We start from the raw sequence: 25,986 nt of genomic DNA, 5'->3' as shown, positions 1-25,986 counted from the left end.
TAGGATTTGAGCATGGGGCTCTGAGGAGAGGATGCACAGCGCCATCTGTCTGCAACAGAAGCTGCTGCAGAGGCTCAGAGAGGGAACACGGCGTCCAAACTATAGCACATGGCATGAAAACACTCAACACTTCTGTGGTGTAAAGTTCATTATATAAAATTTATTATCAATGACAATATCAATGCAAATATAGCACTACAGTGATTTCCAAGGTACACCGTATACCATATCAATATAGTATGGCACTCATATAATGGCCACTGTTTTAGAAGACACACAAAACCAACAGCCTTTGTAAATCAGAACTGACAGTTGGGTTTCTCGTTGTTCTGTGAACAGGAATCATAAGGGCTTTACTTTGAATTATATTTGGGCACAATATTAAGAGTCATCGGAACATTGCAGTGTAAGGAATCTGCATGCATTTGCACCTGCTCCTTTTCCCGCACGAGCTGACCTGAGTTGGTTTAAGGTGGACTCAGTCAGAGGTGACAAAGCATCAAAGACGAGCAGGTGGAGCCAAAAAACAAAAAAAAGGAGGTCAAACAGTGACTTTCTTCTCACCAGGTGTTCTGTTCTGTACAGGTTGGCACTAACTAACGACAAGAGACATTCAAGCGCCCTAATAGGCTGACTTTTCATTTCAGGAAGGGGGAAGAAGTGCTATAAAAATAACGTTTATCGTGGTAATAAAATGTGGCTGAAAGATGAAAAAAATGCAAGTCAAGGTTGCAGCAAAGTTCTCCAAAATGACAGCAAGCTGTTGGAATCTGTACACAAATAAAAACAAAATAAAAGGCCTTAGATAAATAACAGAGCTTAAAGGGAGTATTGCATAAATTATTTGAATCAACAACTGTTGGCCTGTGCCCTTCCTCAGAGGGCTCATTGTTTGTTCATATAAGTAATTCATGGGCTGGCTGCAGCAGATAAAGTACTTAATTCTTTTAGGAATAAAAACAAGTGAACAAATGTTTGTTTTTACAGTATATGCTACATAATATGTACTGATTACAAGTATGAAAATGGAAATAATTGCTACATTTTCAATACAGCTGTACATGTTTATTTACAATACATAAGAGTTGAGTTTCACCTAAGATGTTTTGTGCAGATTGTTCCAGCATTCTGTTTGAGGTGATGGATGCTCACAGTCTTATCAGTTGCACCGTATTGCACAGTCTGACTTGATGGGTGTCAGTGCTTGGTTTATGGTGGAACAATCAGTAAAAATTGCAACCATATAAGCATGAGGAATGGCGCTCTCCTACCAGTGAATGGGGATTTTCTGTTCGGCTGGACTGCACTGCGTGTCCCACTCTCTACGTTCTTTTTTCTACGACCACACGTTATCATACTGAAGATCGGCTGTGTGTAAAAGTCTGACATGATCATCTCTACATTTCTTTTATGTCTATCGTGACATGCAGAGGATGACACAGTAATACATGACTTATTGAAGTCTTAGATATGTATGTTTAGGCTAGTTGACACAAGTTTAAAGTATGTCGCTCCAGATTCGGGAGCATATTGCTATAAAATTGCAGAAATGTTGAGAAAGTATAATAGATTTACATTACAAATATGCAAACGGTTACAGCAGGTAGCTTTCTCTGTCATGATTATTTGCATCCACAATGACAATCTAGTGATACCAAAAACATCAGATATACATTCACGATTTCAAGAAACACTTCAGTAACTTATCTATGAGTCTTGCTTTTGGGTAGTTTGTATTTGAGGAAAAAATCAAATAAAATTCAGAACGTCTCAAGTAGTCAGGAGGAAATTTGGCAACACCTTAGTCGGAAAACTGGCTATCAGTTTGTTTTCCGTCTCTTGGTGTGGTTTGTGGCAGAAATAATTGGCAATTTTAGAACGGAATGGAGCAATTACATACCAACCGGGTACGTAATTTTTTTTCTGTCTGATTGTAATCTTCTTTTTCTTAAGTTTTAGATGTTTTTTTTACAAAGAAGTTCTAGGTTTCTTTTAATTTGGATTCTCAGCTCAGCCTAAAACCCAAGAGCAAAAGCAAGAAATGCTCTCTTCTTTCTTTTCCTTCTTTTGAATCCTCCAGTTGCCATCTGTTTCTGTTTTTAGTTATCTGTCTTCTGTGTGTTCTGTGGACCGGCCTGTCTCTCCACCTCAAATAGCCGTGTCCCACACGACGGCTTGTGGCCTCTGGCAGGGTGGCGTGCCAGTCTTTCGAGGCTCAGGTGTCCGTCTCCAGCTAGGGAGGATAGGCATGCTGTCCTGCTTATACAAGCTTTTGTCAGGCCGCCTGTGGGCCTTGATCTCCTTGCACAGGCAGCGTTTACGCTCAATGACTTCCAACAGCTTGCCGTCTCTCTGCGTCTGCGTTGAGGATGGGGTGGTGCCCCCGCTGACAGGAGGCTGTCCCTGGGCCAGCTGGGCGAGCTGCTGGAACTGCAACTGCAGATGGTGCTGTTGCTGAAGCTGCTGGAGCTGCTGCTTCAACTGCAGCTGCTGCTGCTGGAGCTGGGCATGCTGCTGCTGCCGAGAGATGCTGGGAATGCTGGGACTGCAGGGCGCTTGAGGCGGGACCAGGCCATGCAGCTGCAGGGGAGAAACAGTCGGAGAGTTTTATGAAATAAAACCAAGCTCGTACGCCCCCTGCAGTGAAGTGAATCTTATTTTAGCCGAACAAGACTGCAGCTTCTGCAGAAATCCACCAGGGTGCAGTGCTACTCCATGCATTTCAGCTAGAGGCAGGGTCAATCAGAGCATGCAGACGGTCTCTGCAGCACACTGAACTGCGTCAGCACTTGCTTTGGAGGCAAAACTGGGCAAAATGTTCTGCTAGAGGACTGCAGCACACCCCCCTTAATACAGAGCTGTACATTCTAATATCCACATGGTCTTTTCTTTACTTATTGCGTAGTAACCAACGTCATCCACCTTTCTTTTTCCTTGGAGGCAGGCAAGAACCTTATTCTGCTCAGTGGGCATATATACACCAGCTATAAATAGATCTGGCAGAGCACTGTCTCTGGCAGAAGGGGGAAGTAGTAATGAGAACAATATTAATGTTGCCTTCAGATCTGCTGCAGTTGAAGATAACAGTTTCTTGCAGTCCTGAGATGTTACGAACTCACCTGGTTCAAGGCTTCGCGTGCTGGTAGGCTGCTCTGTCTCTGGACATCACCTCCACCCACTTGTCTGACTCCAGCAGCAGAGGAAGAGCGACCCAGCCGCCCCACTTCTGTGAGCAAGCAAGCATATTGAGAACAGTGAAATTTAAACTTAGTGATGGGTAATAGGCCACCTGCATTTGTGCATATCTATAGACATGATCCAAATATTAGCTAACGAATAAATAATACATTATTTTTGTCCATCAATTTATTAATTTTGCTAAAGCAAAACTTCTTTTTTTTTTTTTTTAGCAAAAATGGTTTGATCTGATACATTTGAACCTTATTTCATGTCAGATATTGGAGTAAATATTAAAGAAGAGTCTGTGAACAGAACTTTCTGGAAAACGTCATCTCCACTAAGTCTTTGCTCACCTCCATTTCGACAGGCAGGAAACGTCTGGCAGGGAAGGGGCAGCCCCGCTCTGGGGAGAGCTCGGAACGCCTGGCTGCTATCAACACCTGCCAAGGACTCGCTGTGACCGAGAGCCCTGCTGCTGGTACCGCCGAAGTGAACTGGGATACCTGAGTGACCTCCTCTGAATCCCATTCCGAGGTCCTCCTTATCCATCCTTAGCAAAGCATCGGCGCTGCCGTTCCAGGCTCGTCCTTCATCTTCTGCATTAGGAGTACAGAACCCACGTTTTAATAATTGAAATACCGCGAAACAGCATGCTCAGGCTGCCTCCAAGAAGACTTACTTTCAGTTTCTTTGCTGCTGTGACTGAAGGACAGCTTCCTCTGCATAGGCCAGTAAGAGCCGTCATCTGCGGCTAAGCTCACACTGCTGTCCCAGGGCATGAAGCCAGCTTTTGCCTGGATGGACGAAGACCCTCCGTTACTCTTGGATGACCCCTCACCTACGCTGTTGAGACTTAAGGGTTGCTGCAGTGAGGGAGTCTGTGAGCTGCCTCTCAAACTCTCGTAAGCCGGTGGTCTCCGGAAACCGCCGGAGGGGTAGGTCCACAGCAGGGGGCTGTCAGATGAGGGAGGCTTGTACGCTGGCAAACCATGAGGAGTATGAGAGCGGAGGTGTGGGCGGGAATGAGGACGCTGGGATGAGGATAATGGTGTGGGAGTTGAGCTGGCACTGTTCTGAGATGTTTGATTGCTAGAAGTGGTGGTGCTGTCGATTGGTAAAGAGTGCGGCCCGCTATCCCTATCCCTGTCTCTATCCCTATCCCTATCCCTGTCCCTGTCTCTATCCCTGTCCCTGTCTCTATCCCTATCCCTGTCCCTGTCCCTGTCCCTATCCCTATCTCTGTCTCTATCCCTATCTTTGTCTCTGTCTTTATCTCTGTCCTTGTCCTTCTCCTTGTCTCGTTCCCGGTCCCGATCTCTGGGCCTATCCCGCTCCCTGTCCCTATCCTTATCCCTCTCTCCTTTGTCAGACTTTAGGAGAAAGCTCACAGACTTGCCTTCCTTGCCTGTATTCGATGTCTGTGTTTGTACTGTGGCCTGGCTGGAAACCTGAGAGCCGCTCTTGGTTGGTGCAGGAGAGTCCCCTCTTTCTGGCTTGCGGTAGTGATGGTAGTGGGAGGGCCGGTGGTGAGGGTGGTGATGGTGTTGGGAGAACGGGGAGGTGGATTTGGAGGATGGAGGTAGAGGAGTGGAGTGACTCCTGGCTCTTAAACCAGGAGCAGGACCAAACTGGGAGTCTCTGCTGTGTTTTTCCTGCTGCGACGAACTGCGTTCTGATAACTCCTTGGAGCTTGATGTTGGAACGTTTGAAGAGATTGAAGAGGAACTGTTGGCTTGAGTTGTTGCGCTGGATGTCTGAGTTCCCGTTTTGGAGGAAGAAGATGATTTGTTCTGCACACCAACTCCACTAGAGGCAGCTGCAGGCTGAGGAAAGGCAAGAAGAGGGGGCCGGTGCTGCAGAAGATTGGGAAAAGGGGCTGGGATCTTGGTGTTAGACTCCGACTCTGATTTGTTTCCCTGGAGGAGATAGGGAGTAGGAGCTCGAGGTGTGTGGGGGCTGGTTGAGAGTTGGGGTACAGGGGTTGAGGATGCAGAGGAAGGCAGAGGAGATGAATGCGAGATGGACACAGTAGCTTTAGGTTTGGAGTAAGAAGGGGACGAAGAGGCGGGGCGAGGCAGAGAAGATGAGCTGCAGGAAGAGGAAGGGGTGACGTGGAAGTGTTTGGAGCTTTTTACTTTCTCGTGTTTAGTAGGGTAGTGTCTGTGAGATTCTCTGTTTTCCTGCTGCGGGTATTTCATCTCTTCGTAGATGGCTTCGCTCTGGTCCGAATCGGAGTCTGGTGTTGTAGCCACAGGGGTGACAGGGTGAGGTGTGGCTGTTTGGCTGTCTCTGGTAAACACCTGTCCAACCATTTCTATGTAGACCGGCTCATCGTCCCCGTCTCGAGTCTGAATCTGAGAGTCTGCCGTCTGGAATGGCATGGACGTGGCAGAAGGAGGCACACGTGGAGGAAGAGGGTCAAACGTCAGCTGGGTGCTCGGACTTCGCTTGGGTTTTAGCGGGGGGACCTTTTTAGCTCCCATATCCCCCGAGTCGGACTTCTTCATGGCTGTAAAAGGCAAATTTCAATGTCAGATCGAAGAACGTTTGCATAAAAAAGCATCACATTTAAATCAAATTCCTTACAATTTTTTTTCTCTGAGTGTTTGCCCTGTGACTGGCTGGGTGGAGGAGGCGGGGGCGTCTCCGGAGGTCCTCTGCCGTCTACAGACGAGCAGCTGAGGCGCGTACTCGGATGACGTTTGGGTTTGGCCGGTGGGCAGCGGCCGCCATGTTGGGACTGAGTCTCGGAGTAATCCTCGTTCTCGAGACTTGAGTCGCCGGCTCCAACAGCGTGGCAGGACTGTGAGCGAGGCGCCATGGCAGAGGCACAAGTGTGAGGGGACAGGTCCTGGGAGGCGGGCATGGTCATAAAACCCATTCGGAAATGCCGTCGAAAAGACGCCAAGTCTCTGACTTTACCAACGGTAGCTGAGGGGTCGTTTTGAGTGGAGCTGCAATGTGGAAACGGTATAGAGTCATAAGAAACATCGAAACAGAATGAAAAAATAACAAGCTTTATGTCCTTTTTCTTCCTTTATTCTTCAAAAACTCTCTTTGCATTGAGGAAGTGCCTGGAGGGCATTCGCCGCAAAAGGAAAGCCCTGGCATTCACAGAGCTTTTTATCTTTGTGCACATCAAAGACATTCAATTACTAAATCAATCCTTTTGTCAAAAGCAAAGTAAAAGCGTACGCTACTGCTGGAATTTCCAACCCCTCTCTTTTTTCTCATGTTTACATTTTTAATACACATCTGTAGTCTGCACTCAGGGCGACCAGAAGATTTTCATCTGTTACCATGGGAACAGTTGTGAGTTTCTGCTGCCTGATAGTTTGAAATAATCAATGATGCTGGCTCCTGCAACAATGAATAAATCTGACAGAGAATAAATCTGTTTTTATATCAGACTGATATTAAAGATCACTGACTGCTTTCCTCCAAGAAAACGTGGCCTTTTAAATTCAGGCAATAGCACTTGATGTAGGAGCTGTGATGTCTTTGAGCATCTGCATCTTGACATTTTCACTTCCTCGTGTTCAGGGGTGAAGTCTGTGCTGCAAAATATATATTTTTTCCATCTCCTTGTAGACTGTCTGGCCTGAGTCAGAGTTTTGGATCCACAGACAAAGTTCCACATGGAAGCATGTTATCTTGCCTGTATTCTCAAAAATCTAATGTTAGAAAAATCAACGTGGAAAATATCCACAAATCAATCCCAGATTCATTGCTTAATATTGAGCTCAGAAATTCCAGGGAGTGTGGTGACCTCAATCAAGTGTCCCTAAGAAATACATTTTACTTGCAGCCCAAGTCTGGGTTTCCCTGTGCCCGTCCCCAGCCCAGATAGAATACAGGGTTGTGTCAGGAAGGGGAGCCAGCAGAAAACTCCCTGCCAACCCAAGTGTGCGGATCGATGAGAGCTGATTTGCTGTGGCGACCCCTGACGGGACATTCTGAAAGGAGAACAACAATCCTACATAGGAATTAAGTGAATTTCGGTTGTTAAATTTGAAGGTTTTATAACAGAACAGAATTGAGCGCCGGGAAGGCTTGCTGAGATTTACTCCAGGGTTACAAAATGGCTTCTGACAAGCTTCTGTTTGCTTCTCAGCTTAACCGACAGGTGCTGCGGCTGAGTGGGGTTCTCTTTAGGAGTTCTTCCCTCGGCAGCAAAACAAGAAAAGTTGCTTGTGACATCAGTAGTGTGAGTAGTCGGTGAAGGACAGCAACCTTCACCTTTATGGATTTTGGTGTTCATCGCATTTCCAAAGAACAATTTGAGGGTGATTTTCGAATGTCAAAGCCTGTAAGAAGCAGATTATGACTGTTTAATTACTTAGCTCAAACTTAAAATGGCTCTAAGTGATTCACTTGATGGTATGATATGACAAGTGGAGTTGTTTGTGAAACAGAGAGAACTGGAGCTTCCGATTTGTATTCAGCCTTGAGAGCCGCAGCAGAAGGGCCACTGAGGCTGCTCGTCTCAGAGAACACAGAGACTCTTATTTTTCCTTCTGCGTGAGATAGTGTGCGTCAGTACGTGTGCGAGATCAGGACAGAGCAAATTTGCATCCGATGCTAGTGCCCTTGAATGCCTATGGAAATTTAAAGACTCCTTATGATCAACACAGATACTAAAAGGCCAAATTTAGAGCGAAAAAGAGGCTGAGCTGCTCTCCAGCACAAGAGCTCTCGCTTTCTATTGTTTCTACCAAGGGCAGAATATCTTAACAGCTTCAAAATCAGGCCACAGACACACCTTTTCATTCGCCCTCGCCTGCTTGCATCTTTGCTCGAGTCTATAAACTGAAGGAGCTCAAGCTGTGCTAAATGAGAAGATCAATAGCGCAGTCATATCTCCTCCTTAAATGTGAACCACCGCTGTTAAGATGAGATTTATGTGCAGAATAAAAACTGGGGAAACTGTAAGCATGGCTCTGTCTGAAAATGACCAAACCTGCCTCCTAGCACTTCCGTCAAATGAAAATGCCTATAAGAAGATAAGATTCAACCTCGCTAATTCAGGTCAGCATATTAGCAGAGCTCCTGTTAATTACTGGAATGAGCTGGCAGCTGCCTAAAATCCTATCATAAATTATTAACAGAGCTTAATCGGCAATGATTGATAATAAAAGGCTAAAATTAAATACTTTTGGCCAAAATTTTAAAACCTTTCAAGCACAAAATTAACTTTTAAGCAGCAGGAACACACTCCGTCTGTTTTGGCTTGAATATTTTATGACTTCCAGCGCGTGAAGAGTACATATTTATCCCAACAAGCTCCAGAAAAATAAGAGGACAAAAGCACATCATTGTGGGCTGCTTCAGCCTCTGGTAGATTAATATTTGGACAGACTCTCTCTTGCTCAGGGTGCAGCACATTCCCAAAAGCTTCTCATACTGAAGTGGAAAGACTTTTACTGAAGAAATAGTGTACATGAAGTAGAAATCCTCCTTTATTCTCATGGAATTGATGCATTAAAGTTTACAAGTGTTAAGGAAGTTGAACTGTAAAAATGTGACCTGTAATTAAATCCATTTAGATTTTATTGCGGCTCTTATTTTATTTGCATTTAAACTTGTAACTCTTAAACTGATTTAATACATAGTATTAATTGGATTTGATTCAAGAATGTTTTATTTAAAAGCTTGGACCATCCATTTTCTGCTTAATCCCTTTTGGAGTCATGGGGTTGCTGGAGCCTATCCCATCTCCTTTGGGGGAAGGTGGGATCTAATCCAGGCAATGACAACCACTTCAGAGTAACCAATTAACCCATGAAGCATGTTTTTGGACTGTGGGAGCAGACCAGTGCCTGGAGAAAATCCACACATCCATGAAGAGAACATGCAAACTCCACACAGACAGAAGCCAGCTGGGATTTAGACCAGGGAATCTCACTGAGATGAGAGCGCTAACCACTACACCACTGTGCAGCTCTCTTCCAGTAGTTGATATCTGAATGCAGATTGTTGTTTTGTGTCTCCAAAAACTGAGTTATTTCTGTCTCTTCAATTCTTTGCAGTTCTGCAGAGGAATACCTCCACTGAACACTTTTGAACTGGAAGGAGCTTTAAGAAAATGACATTCCCTGCTTCAGAAGTTAAATGACATAAAAAATACCAAAAGGCAAAATGATCGACTGTTCCAGAAAAAGACTAGAAAGACACCAGTGTCTTTGATACATCTATGAAATATCTCAAAATATTATGAACCTTCTGCTTTAATACACTCCCTGGTATTTGATCTTAAAACTGCTTTTGTATGATCACATTATCATCCCTGTTTTGCAACAAGGACAGACCTCCTTAAGTAGTGTTGTGCTACACTCTCAGCATGGGTTATGGGTTAATCACAGCCTGTACTTCTCTTTGGATATTCACGTTTGTTTTCAAGTTTTAAACTTTCTTTTTTTATGTTTTTTTTTTAAACATTTTTTATTTTTTTATCAACACCAGTTTCAGATGTAATTGGTGGACATTTTTTAAAGCTACTCTGATCACGTTTTGATCTATTGTAAAAGCGCTCCCAGTGGAATTAAATTATGGTTTTGTCTTTTTTTGCCAAAATAAAACAAACTTGTGTCATTTTTTAGGACAGGGGTCTGCAACCTGTGTCTCTAGAGACACATGTGGCGCTTTAGCTTAAATAAAAAAAATGCTAACGATTGAATAAATAAGAGATTAGTTATTTCAGTTTTAGATTTTTAGATTTTTAACACGTGAAAAGACTAAATGAAAAAAATGTTTAATTTACTGTCAGAATTTCTGTAATAATGTTCTTTAAAATGTATAGTTTGTCAAATAAAAGTCTCTGAAAGCTTTTTATTGTGGTAAATTGCACTAAAGTTGTTAGAGGTTAAAAAAATTAAGTTTAAAATGATCAGAAATTATTTTGAGTTTTGTGTTTTGTTCCTCACATCTTAGATAATGACAGTAAAAATCTCAGGACATTTTAAATGTTTTTTTTTTGTTTGTTTTAAGAAATAGATTCTACTAAAATGTTGTTAATTTTTGAGAGTAAAAGAAAAAAAAGCACACCAGAATCTTAATGATTACAACATCATGTTTGACTGTCTTGCATTTTAATTTCATGTAAAAGCTGCTGCAGTTGGAGGACCTTTTTTGACAAGGGGTGGGTTTTATTCTGAAAAGAACTAATGTGTGCTGCTGTCAAAAGTAAAAGAAGTCAATAACTCAATGTTAAATTTACAAAAAAGCATAAATATTGTGCTTTTTTTTAATAGAGTGGGACTTTGTGGCTCTCGTTGGGTTCTGGTCTGTAAGAAACCCATCCATCCATTTTCCTAACCGCTTCGTCCCTTTCGGGGTCGCGGGGGTGCCGGAGGCTATCCCGGCTACTGATGGGTGACGGCGGGGTACACCCTGGACAGGTCTCCAGTCTGTCGCAGGGCCTCAATCACACACACATTCACTCTCACATTCACACCTAGGGGCAATTTAGAGTCACCAATTAACCTATGATGCATGTTTTTGGACGGTGGGAGGAAGCCGGAGTCCCCGGTGAAAACCCACGCATGCACGGGGAGAACATGCAACTCCACACAGAAAGGTCCCAGCCGGGATTCGAACCGGGGCCTTCTCGCTGTGAGGCAAGAGCACTAACCACTGCGCCACCGTGCAGCCCTCTGTAAGAAACTACTAGACCAAATGGCTCTTTTAACGTTAAAGGTTGCAGATCCATGTTCTAGTTTCTGCAAAGTGGCAGTAGTTCATTAGAAATTCACCTTTTAGATGTGGGCGGGACCTTTGGCGTGGAATAAGCACATCCCCACTTCCCCTCACCTTTCTGTTTACAGGCTTTCCTGCTAATTTACAGCTCCTCACGCCCCCAACCTAACATTACTGATGCTATAAAAGTGGTGAGTGATATTAGAGCTGTCCAGATGTACAGTTTTGAGCCAGATTCCAGTTCAGACAAATGGATGGATCTGAATGGAGTGGAGAAGGGTATTTCTCTATTACAACTACAAGGCTGTTATGGCATTTTTGCGTCTGCTCCTGATTCACAACAATTTCAAAGGAGAAATATATTTTTTTTTTCATTTTATTTTGTCCACCTTTTGCCCCTTTAGGCTGTGGTCTTCTGGTCCATTTACACATGTAACTTTTCCACAGGTATTCCAGGACGGACAGGTTGGTGTGAACGTCTCCATGCTTGCTGCTGATTCATTAGTTAATCAGAGCACAAGCGAGCAGCCGGGATCGATTTATAGATGACACATACAGGCCTCTCCGTTCTGACAGTTGTGGATGATGCACACTTCTTGAGGATTTTCTGCATGCAGATATACAAATATGAGCCTTTCATTGATCTCTGGGAACATTTCTGCACTCCCTTAAAATGATTAGTGTGATGGACCATGTTTTTAAATCGTCTCAGAGCTGCGTGTTTAATGAAATCTGTGCTGACAGCAACATTTTTCCTCATAGCCGTCACTGCTGGGAATTTTCTGTCTGACTGTATCAACTCTGAAGCTCGCCTGCTTGAGATCTGCAGCCAAGCCAGTATGATTGTTTCTTCTGAGACCGTTAGGAATCTCAAACTGTCTACCATTCCAGTTTGCCCCTCAGACTATTGACCCCCCCCTTGCACACTCCTTCAGTCTGTCAACTGGAAAGCCCGTTCAGTTTCTAAACTCTTAATCCAGTTTCATCACAGATCCCCTTTATGATCATCCACCCAAACGTCTTGCTTCCCCTCTGCTGCTCTCACCCCACTCAATGCTTTCATCATTCCCGCACGTCGACTCTGACTCGCCATCAGGCCGAACTCTGCAGCCAAAGTGAGGATTCCTGTTTGCACGTGAAAACTTCAAAATAAAAGCCTCCCCTTTCAGAAATAAAAAAAAAAAGTTGCTTTGGTGGAGCACATTTAATCCACCGTCACAAAACACTGTCACATGCATTTAACCAGCTTATTTTGATGACTGCATAACTGTTGGCATGTAATTACATTATGATTGACCCCCAAACCACAAGGTCAGACTATCATTTTAATGCTTAATAAAATGTGTTTGGTCTTTACATTGTGGAGGATGCTTCTCTCTTGTTCTAGATTTGACATCTCCCCGCTGACAGGGATGTAAGAGTGGAGAAATTAGAGTCCTGAACACTCACTGCACCATGATTAATGACAACTCCTGAATCCAACTGAAGCAGAGCCAGCAAAGGTCAATGTGATGTTTATATGCTGTACTAAACGAAAAGTACTACTCTTAAATATATATAAAAATATACACTAATTTGTAATGTATTTGTTTCATGTCAAATCATCAGAAATATAGTTTAGGTTAAAATTAGGGAGAATCATTAAATATTTTGTGGTTTTACTTTCTCACATTATGTGTTTTATCTAATCTTTAAGCTTTAATACCTTTATTGTGATCTGCTATTTGACTCTTAGATGAACCCTAATATGAAAGTCAAATTAAACTCATTCAAGTTAGTTAAGCGGTTTTACACAGACACTCAGATGAACCCTGCTGTAATCTCAGGTCTATGCGAGCTGATCCACTCACCTCTTTTTACTTCCCTCTTGGTCTCTCTGCCTCCAGTCCAAACGGCTCTTTCGGTACAGCAGGTTCATGTCGCTGCAGGACCGCTCCTCCTCACAGCCTATCACAGCGAAGTGTAGCCGCCTGCTTCGCCTCTCTATGTCACGCAGGAAATGCTCGACTGCCACATCCTGGACAGAGCCAGAGCTCATGGTATAGGAGGCTCAGGAGAAGCAGATGAATGCTGCAGGCTGGCCTCGTCTAAACAAGAAGAAACAAGCGGGAGGTTTAAGTACATTAATCATTGAGAGAACTTGTTTAACAGCCTGCCTGCAGCTGACAGGACTGACAGTGGTTCTTTAGGTGATGTGAGAACACTCTCAGATCAAAATGAACTTAATTTGTTGGCCAAACTTTACTGTTGTTGTGCTACATAATACTATTGTGAAAATCCAGACAATTACTCCAACAGGAAAGGCACAGTCATGCATGATGATGGAGTTTGCAGTTTTGTTTACCCTGACCACATGTGTATTTATACCTTCATTATCCAGTTATGAATATTTGAGTAAGCATGGTAACTCAGCTGCAGCGCATCTTTGGCTGCAGGCCCCGGAATGGCCTATCTAAGCCTGTCTGTGGAGCAGACAGTAATGTGGTTTGTCATATGTGGCGCATGCAAAGCTTACTGTTCGCTCGCACTCGCCCCATGAGAAGTCAGGCTTGTTGTGGGGCAGATATCTGAGAGTCCAACCGGGCATGTTGGAAAATGTGCAACACAATTGGCTAAGAAAAGAGCAGCAGTCAGCTGATGCATGATGCTAGTGTTTTTCCATCATGACGAGGACGAGCGTGAACATGTTCAGGGGGACACTGAAGTGTCCTCATGGATCACTTCTGCTTCTGGGACCTGTTTTCTGAGTTACCTGAAGGGTCAGTTTGAGTGTTTGTTAACAGTTTTAGAAGTTTTCTCAACTACTGAGCAGAACAGAAATAGTTATTTAACAAAAACATGAAGCACATTATGTCTTTACTTCTGTTATTAGTGTTCTACCCCCTCTCACTGAAGAGACAGGAGCCAAACAGTGGGAGCAGCAGGCGCTGTCACCTGGGCCTGGCAGCATACTGATCAGTGTAGCTGTGTGTGATTCTTTTGTCATGGCCCAGTGTGTCATCCACTATGTCAGCGTGGCTACTGCTATTCCTGTACCCCCACAGCCCGGACCACAACCGCGACTGAGGCTGCAGCCATGCTTGCTGACTCGATGTTAATTAGGTTACGGAGATGCGGCGGTAGGTTGGGCTTTTTTGTTAAAGCAAGCTTTGATTTGGGTTTCTAGGATCTGGCAGCTGAGCAGGCAGCCCGGCAATCGTCTCATTATGCTCTGTGTCCATTTGGGTGAATGAAGCTGCATCTTTCATCAAACACCGTAAGCTAACGGGTCCTTCAGCTCCTCGCGATTCAGCTTTCAGATGCGATTTGACGATTCGTCTGACATGCACCATAACCTTTGCAGCAGACCTTAACTTGACCTTCTCAAAACGCTTCAAAGCACACGTCCAACTGTTTTATGTTTCAGAACTCATCCCACAAACCTGCTGTTTTTCCTAACAGGTGAATACCACAAAATCACAACAAGTGGGGTCACCTCTAAATGCTCTGGTGGAAAATCAAAATTGAGATTACGTCCTCCAAGTCTTTCTAGTCATTTCAATCATTGTTTCTATCAAAAAGCTTTAATTCTTTGCAACATTTTCACTGATATATAGATTTATTTCAAATATAAAGCCAAATATTTTAACTTGTATGAGTAGTTTGCGTTCTGAAGGTCATTATATTCATAATTCTGATCATTTTTTCCCCATTATAATGTTGAAATATATGATTCTTATGTATTGTGACTGTTCACACCTGGTTCCAGTTGATAGCTATTCTCCTCAGACTCTTTACTCTTTTGCCAGTCAGATCTTTCTAAATGTTGCTACTCCCGTTCATTCTCTCTGGGATTTTCTTTCAGACCAGCATCCATTTTTGCTTCTGTTGTTCTTGGATTTTTGTTCTTCCGCTCGTTGCACGCCCTGCTTCTGCTGCATCTTTTGTTTCGCTTTTTTTTTCTAGTGTAGCATTTTTGTTCTCTGTCTCGTCTGCTTCCACACAACAGAATTCATAGCATTTGTTAATCATCTTAGAAGCGTGTGAGGGTTCCACCTCAGTCTTTGTTTGGGCCAGAATGCAGATGGAGTCCCGATTTAAGCAAAAACACATCCCTGAAATCCCTGAGTTGTAAATAAAAAAAACAAAACAAACCAAAAAAGCCAAATAAATCAATTTATTATAATGCCTCAATGTAAGAAGAAAGTCTAATTTCTCCCTAAGGTATATGAGAGAAAAACTTCATCAGCTGTCTGAAATGTTAGGATCCATTACTACGGCTGAGTTTAACACTTCTAGAAGTCTGCAGCTCTTTGCCCTCCAGGCATCGACACAGCAAGCGGTCCAGCAGTGTTACTGCACCATGCTGTGAGTGGGAAAGTAACACCGCCGAGTGTAGAGACACATCATGGCACCGGCTTGACCTTTGACAATACAGAAAAAAATAACATATTGAAAACCTAAATGCAAAAATATTTCACAGTTTATATTTTTTGCACCCTTTAGACTCTCTGACGATACAACTTCCTTTTATTATTTTAAAGAAATGATATGAGTAATATTATTTACATTTCATGAAGCAAAAAGTCGTGTGTTTTTGTAGATAGTTTCTACACGGAGAAGATCTTTGACAGGATGTAACTGATTAGGATGAAATATTATTTATTTTTGTTCACGCTGCAAAGCATCTCGACCTGTCAGTCAAAGCATGGACGTGCGAGGTTTGAGCAAAGCTTTGGAGAGGAGAACGAGCAGCTTGAAGCATGCACACATGGTCAGAGAGGCGGGAATGAGACGGGAGGGGCACCGAGAGAAAAACGGGGAGAGTCGACAAACAGAGTCAGTGAGAGATCAGCCAGGGAAAGACAATAAATGGGACCAGGCTCAAAATGCAGACTGATAGAAAGAAAAAAAAGGAGAGTAAGATGATGGGAGGAAAGGAAATTAGCAAATGGAGGAAAGTACGAGGAAGAGGGGACCGAGAAACACTGAAAGGCTGCCAGACTACAAGAATGGGGGAGGGAGGTGAAATCACACACTAGTCGCTGTGTGTGGTCTCCTAGCAACACTGTCAGCGCTTTGCGTTAGCCACTGAATATGCACAAAGCGGAACGTCGGTCTCATCATACGTGGTGATCTCTGGGTTAAAACAAACTGTGGCTTCATCTGCACTCGATCCTCTGGTATCAGAGCATCCCATGTATGCTATGTGCTGATAGCATCTGTAACCAATGGCAACCGCTTTACTGCAGACACTCATGATGCACCAAGATGCACAGTCTCCAGACATCGCACGGGCTGCTACGTAACCATGTGAGGCAATCTGACTAATGCACTCGAATGAAGAGCGAGCCACGTTTTATAAACGGTTTTAAATCTTGTCAAATAACATTTTATGAGTCATGAAAGCCTGATCTCACTTCAGATGCAAGTAGAGGAAACAAAAAGACCAATTACTTAGCAGCTGTAAATGTTTGAACATTTTCCTTTTGGAGAGGGAAGTCAAGATCGTCGTCCAGTTAAAAACTAAAAAATTATGGAAAAAAAAAAACAATGAAAGATAAATTGAGCATGTTTGACCTTCAAAAACTCTTATTAATTGATTGTTTGCCTTTTTAAAATTCTTGATGTTGTGACTTTTTACTACTTTAGTGGACACTGGCTCATTAGAAGCAAACTTAACTCATAACTGGTGAAGAGTTTAAAGCAATAAACACGAGAGGCTAAAAATCATAAAGGTATCAGCGTTTCTTCAGCCAGCAAACACAGCATTTTTTTTTATTTTTTTATTGAGCTTTTAAGGATTTTAAGGTTATAGGGGATGAGCGGTGACGGATTTCATAACAACTTTTAAATACAATCCATAGATTATTATCCATTAATCATTGGTTTGTGACATCCTAATGAAGGAAAATTACTCCTGAAGGTCACTGTCTACCTGGGAGCTGGAACTAAAGACAATCAATAGTGGTGTGATGTCTGTTAAATATGAAGCAGGAACAACAGGAGCTGCAACGCGTTTGATGATCACGTTAACATTAAATGTCTTTTTAAGCCTATTTTTGATTCAAAATCTGCGGAAAAGCTAAATTATTGCTATTTTTATTTGGACACCCGATGGAGGAAAATACCTCTAAGGTGCAGAGACTTGTTCAGGAGGCCTTTATATTACAGGAAAATCCTCTAAATGCAAGTTTTCATTTCACATTTGTCACTTTTTTCTTTTTCATTATGTTAAGGATGCTAAATATTCTAGCCAGTTTGAAAATAAGATGTCTTGTGAAGGACTCATTTTTCTTCCCAAATTAAGAATGACAGCTTTCCACAAAAAAAAAAAGATTTGTAAACTATTTTCCATAAAAGAGATTTATCCTACAAATCTAAATTATTACTTTAACATGAAGAGCTACCACATACAGTTCACTTCACACAGATGTTTCAGGTCTGAATCCCCTTGCTGATATTCCTAAATGTTAGTTAAGATGCATAAAAGTTTAAAGCCATTTTTTAAAACACAAACACATAAATAATTTGTACATCAAGCCCGATCCCTCCAACTATGTTAATCTGCATGTCACGAACATGAAAACAGAAGTTGCAGATCTCTGCACATGCATCATGCAGAACCTGGCTTCTGATTTCTGACTTCAAACCAATTCCTCCTGTTAGGCGGAGCGGGAAATTATCCAAACAACAACACTGGCCTTTTGGGCTCCAACTTGGTGACAAAGCTCCTGTTAAAGTTCAATGGGTTCAAAGACACGGAAAGCCTGAATATTTATCCTCCATTTAATTTTTCTTCACTTTGTGTTTACACTTCCTGCTGCTTTGCAAGATTTTCAAGAATTTTGTTACATTTTTTCAGGACTTCACTTTTTATCCAAACAAGAAACAAAAGAAAGACCTAAATACACTTACTCACTTAAATATACATAGACAGGATGCTTTGTACGCTTTGGATTCTCCCTCTCAGCGTTGTACAAATTGAGTGGCCGCTAAATCTTTAATGGACTGCTACCAAAAATAACAGACAAAAAGCTTTCCCTGATCCTGCGCGCCCTGTGCAAACCGCAGCACCACAAACTTCCAGAGGTTCCATGTTTCTCTCCGTGATGCGGCCGTTACGTGAAATGGATTTATCCAATGTAAAGATCATCCTGAAATCATAGAGGAAAGCGAATGAGATGAATTGAAAATAATATCAGGGACTGCTGGATCTCTGTTTGGATAAAAAGAAGCGGCGGAGTCAGTGACCTCCCAGTCTCCATTTGCAACCTCCGCTTGACCTTGCTTTCATCTTCTTCTGCTGGAATCTGCAGTCACCAAGGTGACCTGCTGCCCTTAATGTGTACAAACACTTAGCGACCTACAGAGTCTCAAGAACACTGATGTCTGTTCATCAAAGCTAAAAAAACACATGAGGAGTAAAAACATGGAAGAAAATGTGTCAGGATGTTCAGCCCTACTTCCTTCTATAAGTGCAAGGAGTTCTTTAGAAGATGAAAAACAATAACAAACGGGGCGATCACATGATGCTGAGCAACATAATGTGCATTTTGTTTGTTCCTTCCATCTGGCTGCTGAAGCCCAGACTGTGATGTACAGAGCGCTGCAGGGAAAAAAGAAGATTTCAAAACTCCTTAATGCTCACGTTTGTGCGTGAGGGCAAGAGCCCTGCTCTGCACGCTTCACTGAGCCAGCATCTTCCTCCGTACAAAGATCCTACTTCTAACTGCATTTCTCTCTGCTGGCCTTGAAATTAGTCCAAACCCACACAGTTTCGTTTCTTTAAAAATGAATCCGCAAAGGCGATTCACGTTAATGTATTTGTCTCACCTATAAGAGCCGCAAAGTTGCGTTACTGCAGGCTGTTCCTGCTGCAACACATGAACCTCATAAAATATTTAGTAACAGTTAAGAAAAGTCAAACAGCCCAAAGCAAAACGGTGATCAGCTGAACATCACCATTTGTTCAGCATATGATCCGCCTCGCAGCCATAGTCCCACTCTCATCTTCCCAAAGCAAACATGCCCCATAAAAAACTAAATATACCTGAGAAAGTTCCTTCTTCAGAGAAGAAAGGTGGATTAGTTCATAAATGATGGGAACACAAAACACCAGAGCTGTTCCGGCATGCTGAGCTGATGTCATCAAGCTGCTTTTTATTTGACTGACAGCTGCAGCGGCGGCGGTGGTGGCGTTGGTGTGAGATCCAGAGCCAGGCGTGGCACTGTGGCCTTCCAACACTTAAATCAGCCTACTCAAAAACCCCAACAAGTGTAGTCACAGCGTAGGCTTCCAGCACATGCCCACACTCAGCTCTCCCACTCATTCATCCCATGCTCCTACTCTCAGAGTACCTGATTGTTTTCAAATATGGCACAAAGTTAGTTTGACTTGATTTGGTTTTTGGACCATCTGCATGTTCATGTGAGGAAATGAACGACGGTAGGAGCTGGTGAAGCGGTGAGTCTAACTGGTAGCATTATTCATCATTATAAGGAATCTACGGATTTAAGTAGTTGATGAAGTGAAAATTTCAGGCAAAGATGCTCTTAAGAAATCCATCTATCTATCTTCAGAACCTGCAAAAATAATTTGATCTCAAGACATTTTATATGAATCAAGTGACGAGTTTTAAAATGTTAAATTAAAACTCATTATTTATTGATTTAACTAGTAGCCTCACAGTGATGTGCTAAAGCTAAAAATAAGAATAAACCACTGAACTTTTTTCCCTGAGTCCTTACTCTTAAGTCTTGTCTCTTAGAGTCTCAGGTGAAGTCAGACTCTGGTTAAATCTAAATTCTTTCACTAATCATTAGTGATCTATATGGGGCATTTGCAATTTTCCAAAATTTAATTCTCTGTGAAAAACCAGTGTGCATCTATGTGGACATAGACAACAATGCATTACATTAAAATGAATTTTAACGTGAAAAGGTATTTTTTTAGAAATCATCCATGTATTCATCTTCAGAACACAGAGAATTCCTTAATAATCTTTCTCAAATGTTCATATTTATTAGATTTTTACTTAAGGAAACTTAAGAAAAAAAGTAATGAGCATGGTGTGTAAATTGCTTTTTAGATCCACGCTATAACGTTTTTCAGTAGAGACAGCCTCAGTCTCAAGTCCTAATCTCTGGTTTCAGGTTGGTGTCCCACCTGAGCAATTTTATTTTAAATGATTCCAGTCTGAGAACACATAATGGATAAAAGCAGATCAAATACATCAATAACTTAACTCATACATAAGTTACTTTTCTATGACTGCAGCGTGATTGGACAGAATTTATCACTATTTGACGATTTACAGGCTTGCTCCAAATTATTATCACCTCCAAGAAGGAGGAAACAAGTGTGTGTGTGGTATAGATGTTTAAATTAAACAGCCCAAATGCTGACATTAGTTCCAGAACCAAACCTCAAAGAAAAAAAGACAGCGACAAATCTCTGATTTGGAGTTCCGCACTATGAAAACAAGCTGAGCATCTGGGATTTCTTCAAGTGCAAATCCAGATTGCTTTGACATTTTCAAAGCGAGCTTAAGGTATACTACAGCACAGATTTGCATTTCTGAAGTGACTGCATGCGGTCGGCTGTTTCACACGTTTCTGCCTTTTTTTCAGTCTTTGCCAGTTTACTGTGACCTTTAACAAAACTGCAGTCAAAGGATTATCTCAGCCAGACCTGTCTAAGACCATTGTGTTCCACGTCAGTTTCAGCACCACAGTCACTCAGAGAAACTTAAGGCAGCCATGTTTGAGAGAGCTGTAGTTTATTGTTTGCAAGCTGCAGCAGTCTCAATAAAAACGCGGGTGTTTCCTCAGGTTTAAAGGTGTTATTTTTGCATGAATGAACTATTTTACAAAGAGCAGGTATGAATTAAAAAAAAAGAATTTTGCAATTGTAAATTTTAGAGACCCACTCTGATCATCTATCATCTATTTAAAAGCGTCTTTAAATTATGATTTTGACATTTTTAGTCAAAATACACTTTGTGCCGTTTTGTAGGACGTACTTCCTACAGAGCGGCAGTAGTTCATTAGAAATTTTCCTCTAAGTTGTACAGGACTGTTGGTGCTGAGTAAGCCTGCCCTCACTTCCCATCATCCATCTATTTACACGCTTTCCCGCTACCCTCAACTTAATACTACCAGTGCAACAAAACACGCTATCCAGCCGTACAGTTTTGAGCCAGATTCCAACTCAGACGAGGAAAACGAAGATGTACATGCATCTATTCGTCTGCAAGCAGATGCATCAGAATAGAGTAAAGCTGGGAGCTTATGGCTTGCCGTAGTAGCTGCAAACTTTTTCCAACTATTTTTTTTTTGTCTGCTCCTTATTTACAATGATTAGAATAAGAAACATTTTAATTTTCTTTATATATGTCCTCAATCATGAGAAAAATGCCACAAGAACATGTTAAAAACACCAAAACATGAAAAAAACAACATTTTTATAACTTTAAGTCTTGCCACTTTCTATTAGATTGCAAAACACTGACTTTAGTAAAGAAAGTGTAAGCACATTAAAACTTATATTTTTGTAAAATGCCTGCATCTGTGGAAAAAAAGAAAAAAAAAAACCTCTTCAGACTCAGGTACACGGGGAAAACGGGGACCTCTGTGCCAGTGAGGACAGACTAGCTGTTAACACCTCACTTTATTTATTTTGCATGGTACCATGTAAATGACTTTGAAAGGTTTAATGAGAAAAGAACTGAGGGAAAGCGGACAAAAATGAGTTGCCTGGAGGAAATCATTACCACACATTATTACTCTTGACTACACACTGCAGTGAAAAGCCAGACGCTTACAATCCAGAAATAAAGCATTTAAAGGGAGCTTTTAATCTACTTAATTTGACCATATGCATCTTAGCCATCCTCAGCTTCGATAAAAAAACAGACATGCAAGGGCTTTTAATGCAAGCAACGCGACAGAGGGGGGGGGACAAAGCAATATGGCTGCAGAGGAAGCTCCCACATGAAGAACTGGGCTGTCAGGAGTCATTTAAGGAGGAAAAGGAAAACCTCCTCCTCTTCTCTCAGCAGAGGCTGCCTGTGCGTTGGAAATTGAACATGATTTCTGCTCTATGGATGGGGCATGGGCTGCATAAAAAGTAAAAGCTCTGGGAAATAAACAAGACTGTTAGAATAAGAGACGGGCCATCCTGTCTGCCTTCATTATATTGGAGTTCAGACTGTGGGACACAGCTGAAGAAGTCTAATGAAAATCAATTTAGTTTGGTTTTTCCGCTCCGCTACTGAACAGTCGATGAACTAAAGAGTCGGTAAAGACAAAAGAAGAAAGACGTCTAGCAAAGTCCAAAGCATGAAATGTGAACGCCGTGTGATTTTAACAGGAGCCACCAGAGAACCGCCACCTTTGGATAAAAGTGCCAGCTTAATCTATAAATCGATGTATGTATTTTTTATTTAATGTTTGTAAATGAAGGTATTATTTTATATACTTAAAAAAATGAAATCAACAGAGATTTCTGTTGCTAAACTTTCCCAAAAGGTAAGACTTCAATTCTGCTTTGAAAGAGTAAAATTACTAGAAACTTTATGCACCTTCAAAAATGTCACAAATTTTGACTTAACTCATAGATTGTTCTCTTTGCTTTTCATTTTATATCGTTTTCTACAGTGAATTCTAAATTTGCCTCTGAGTTGTGGACCAGTGAAGCAGAGCTACCCCGCCTCAACTTCCCATCATCCTTCTGTTTACACTCTCTCCTGCTAGCTTACTGGCCCTCACAACCCAGCCTAACATTACTGGGGCAAAAACAGTGGAGAGCAATATTAGAACTATCCAGTCGTACCATTTTCAGTTCAGACGAGGAAAATGAAAATGTTAATGGATCTGCACCTAATTCACAACAGTTTGAATAAAGAAATACTCACAAATGCTATTTTAAGCTTAATTTTGCTAATACATTTCATCCATCATGAGAAAAAGGTCACAAGAACATGTTAAAAATATGAAAAACAGGATTTTCATCAGAGTGGGCCTTCAACTTCAATAATAATAAAAACAAAAATCAAACAAAAACCATAAAAGAAACTTTTCTCTCACTTTGTGAAGGCAGAAAAGATTAATCTGACCTTCAATTAAGGGGAAAAACTGGGAAATTATTAAAAATAAATAAAGGCTATTCACCCAAATCCTCTCAGCTCTGGTGTTCTGTTGATCAATCAAAGAACATCTCAGTAAGACGTTGGCAGACAAATATGTGTCAAGAATCAATTGATAATCAGTGGCTAAGATAACGCCTTTAATTACAAATCTATACATTTAAAATGTTTACTTTTTGACTGTACAAGCTAGTTTGACAATCACCTTCTTCTCTCCAGAAGAGGTGAAAGATGGTGAAACCACATTTAAAATCATGTGTTTTCCACTTTCAATTAATAGCAATTAGCTCCAAGGCGGCTGATCATAACCACAACTGTATTGATTTTGGAATACCCTTCATCGCTGGCCAGTACTCAGAGTTTGCCCTGCTGCTGCTGCAGCTCACAGTTGAGGAAAACAATCCGTTTGGATTTTTCAGGAAATCCAAAGGGGGGAAGAAACATTCCAGCAAAGCTCATCCATAAAGGGGGGATCCATCGAGTGGAGAAAAAGGCTTAAAATGTCACAGGCTGTTCTCCCTTCCTGTCAAGCCCTTTCCCCTCATGGCACTCCACGTGCTGTCCCTGGACTGTGTGAGTGCAAGGTTTCATGTGTTTCATACTTCCAAACTTCTCATCCTGTCAGTCAAAGCCAAAGGACCGATCCACTTCAGAGGAGCCAGAATCCTCCCTAAACCAAGTCATTCTGGACTGCTTTTGTTGCATTTCTGATTTAAAAAGATCCCTGACCGGGACACCTCAATGGCACGCTGCTTCTCCTCTGATTTAATCACATTTCTGGACGGAATTCAGGATCACCAGGTGAGGACAACAGACAATGACAGGTGGTGTGAGCCCCAGCTTTTTTTTTTTTTTTTTCCACGGCGCCGCAGACACACACAGCACAGTGTGTAGTGCTCACCGCCTGCACTCATTGACCCCAAAGTCACAGCTGCTCTCACCCATCCCTGCCACAGCGGCCGGCTACACCAAACTGCACAAAGACACAGATCCTGCTCCTGTGCATCTGTTGGGTTGAGAAAGATTTATAGGAAGATTTTTTTTGATGCCATATGCTGCTCCAAGGTCAAGGATGATATATTTAAGCCTCAAATCAAACCCAAACATCACTTATTTTGGCTCTTCAAAATGAACAAATTAATACTATTTGTTTCAATTTAAGTACATTTTTTTTATCAAATTATAAAGCATCAAATTTAAGATTTTCTGTTCTTGCAGATTTGATCTCTGTGTTTTAGGGTGGGAACAGAGATGGAGAGCTCTCTCTGTAGGTGTCATCTTCATTTTAAGAGGCTGTCACAGTGGTGGTGGTGGTGGTGGGAGGGGACAGACTTCCACGTCCAATTCACAACATTTAGCTCTCCTCCCCGGGATGTGAGGTGATGCTGCGGCACAACATCACCAGAGGATTTGCAGTTCAAACACTAAGAGGAAAAAAGGAGGGAAAAAAGGAGGATGCGGCTTCTTCTGTGCAAACACCTGCCTCTGTGGCAACCCAGCATGCGCCAACACATCCTCACCTGTCTGCGCACGCACGCACGTCACCAGATTTTCACAATGGCAGGAATACCGCCCGTTTTTTCAATCACACACACACGTTTGCGCATCTTTTTTCTTCTAGATTCTTAAAAGAGGTCAGCCGATGCGTTCATTCCATAAGCCTTACCTGTCTTAAGTCTAGAACCAGGTGAACACAACGTCCTAACAGCTGAAGAGCCGCGCGCACTACATTTCCAGAGAGCCTCATGAACGCTGTGGGCGCGTGTTGGACTGAAAACACGGCGGGTGCTCCAGCATCTCCGGTCAGCTGATGATGCTGGGCTGCTTTTTTGGAGGGGAGAGAGGCATCAATAAGGGATTGTCACGACTGATGTTAGATTTCGAGCTGCAGGTTATGTCTGCGCGGGCATTTTGGCACAGCTCTGGCAATAAATGCGGCCCTTATTTTCACAGACAATGTGACAGTGTGAGTCCCTCAAGGTTGAATCGTGGTTGCTCCACGCAGCAGCACCGGATTCCAGGCAATTTTACGCGCAAAAATGCCATCAGGCCCCGGCGTCTCTCCGCAGTACAGCCTCGGATTCTATGCTAATCAGGCAGACGGCGCATTTGCGCCCTGACAGCTGGCTGTGGGAGCTACACCAACTCATGCGGGGATATGAAGTCAAACACGGGCCTAACAGGGATGAATGTGTGCCACATACCTCCGTGACTGTAGGCTGGATTTGGCGCAGAGGGTTTAGAAACGCGACAGATCTTCTCCGGGAGTCCAGGCGCGTAAAATATCAGACAACAACAAAACCACGCCGGTTGTTGATGACACAGCTGTCTCACAGGAGAGGAGGGGAGGGGAGGGAGGGCAAAAAAATCCCTTCCAATATGTGTCAGTTGACGTGCAGCTGAAAAATCAGGTATTTAGACGCATATTAGTGACCTGACGCGTTGTCCTGACGCCAAAGCTCTTCCATTTTTGAGGGGTTTTCGTTTCAGAAGAAGAAATTCACGGTGATCGGCGCGCGCCGCTCAGCCGGGGCTCGGCGCAGGCTGGCCGGTGTGGGATCAGAGCGAAAGGCATGATGCTATTCTGAACAGCCCTTAGGACGTTAGGAAAAGCTCCCGTGAAACCTCCATGAAGAAGAAGAAGAAGAATTTGCGTGCGTCCAGCTGAAAAACACCACAAATCCAAACACCAATGCGCAGACATGAGCGCGCAGCGTCGGAGCAGGCATCCTCACGGCGCATTTGCATCCATATTAATATTCATACAGTACTTCCTGAGAGCAGACGGGTGGTTGTTTTTCTTTTTTTTTCTGGGGAAAAAAGAAAAAAGCAGCCGAGGCGTCCAGCTGCGGCGGGAGGCTGGCCTTATCTGCACCGAGAGTCCCCGCTGCTCATTTGAATGCTGGACCATCAGGAAGCTGCAGCCCTTTGAGTCTATAGACATATAAAGCTGCAACACTGATGTCAAAGGGGCATAATAACA

The 25,986-nt window shown here is 42.6% G+C and overlaps 1 protein-coding gene across 2 annotated transcripts; it reads right to left on the bottom strand.

Moving 5' to 3' along the window:
* Positions 1–140: 140 nt before the first annotated feature.
* LOC112142799 (neuronal tyrosine-phosphorylated phosphoinositide-3-kinase adapter 1) lies at positions 141–25,986 on the bottom strand. Of its 2 annotated transcripts, XM_024266374.2 has the most exons (8): positions 25,208–25,986; positions 24,670–24,824; positions 12,726–12,962; positions 5,767–6,134; positions 3,860–5,689; positions 3,534–3,776; positions 3,120–3,226; positions 141–2,580 (listed from the first exon to the last, which is right to left on the bottom strand). In XM_024266374.2, the coding sequence occupies exons 3-8, from the start codon at positions 12,911–12,913 to the stop codon at positions 2,149–2,151; spliced, it is 3,168 nt and encodes a 1,055-aa protein (XP_024122142.1). In that variant the 5' UTR covers positions 12,914–12,962; positions 24,670–24,824; positions 25,208–25,986; the 3' UTR covers positions 141–2,148. The 2 variants fall into 2 exon arrangements, with proteins under 2 accessions (XP_024122142.1, XP_024122141.1); XM_024266373.2 differs by lacking the exon at positions 24,670–24,824.

This window comes from Oryzias melastigma, linkage group LG14 (assembly GCF_002922805.2).
Source record: "Oryzias melastigma strain HK-1 linkage group LG14, ASM292280v2, whole genome shotgun sequence".
In the NCBI taxonomy this organism is placed as follows: Eukaryota; Metazoa; Chordata; class Actinopteri; order Beloniformes; family Adrianichthyidae; genus Oryzias; species Oryzias melastigma.
This window is presented reverse-complemented; position numbering and strand designations above follow the sequence as displayed.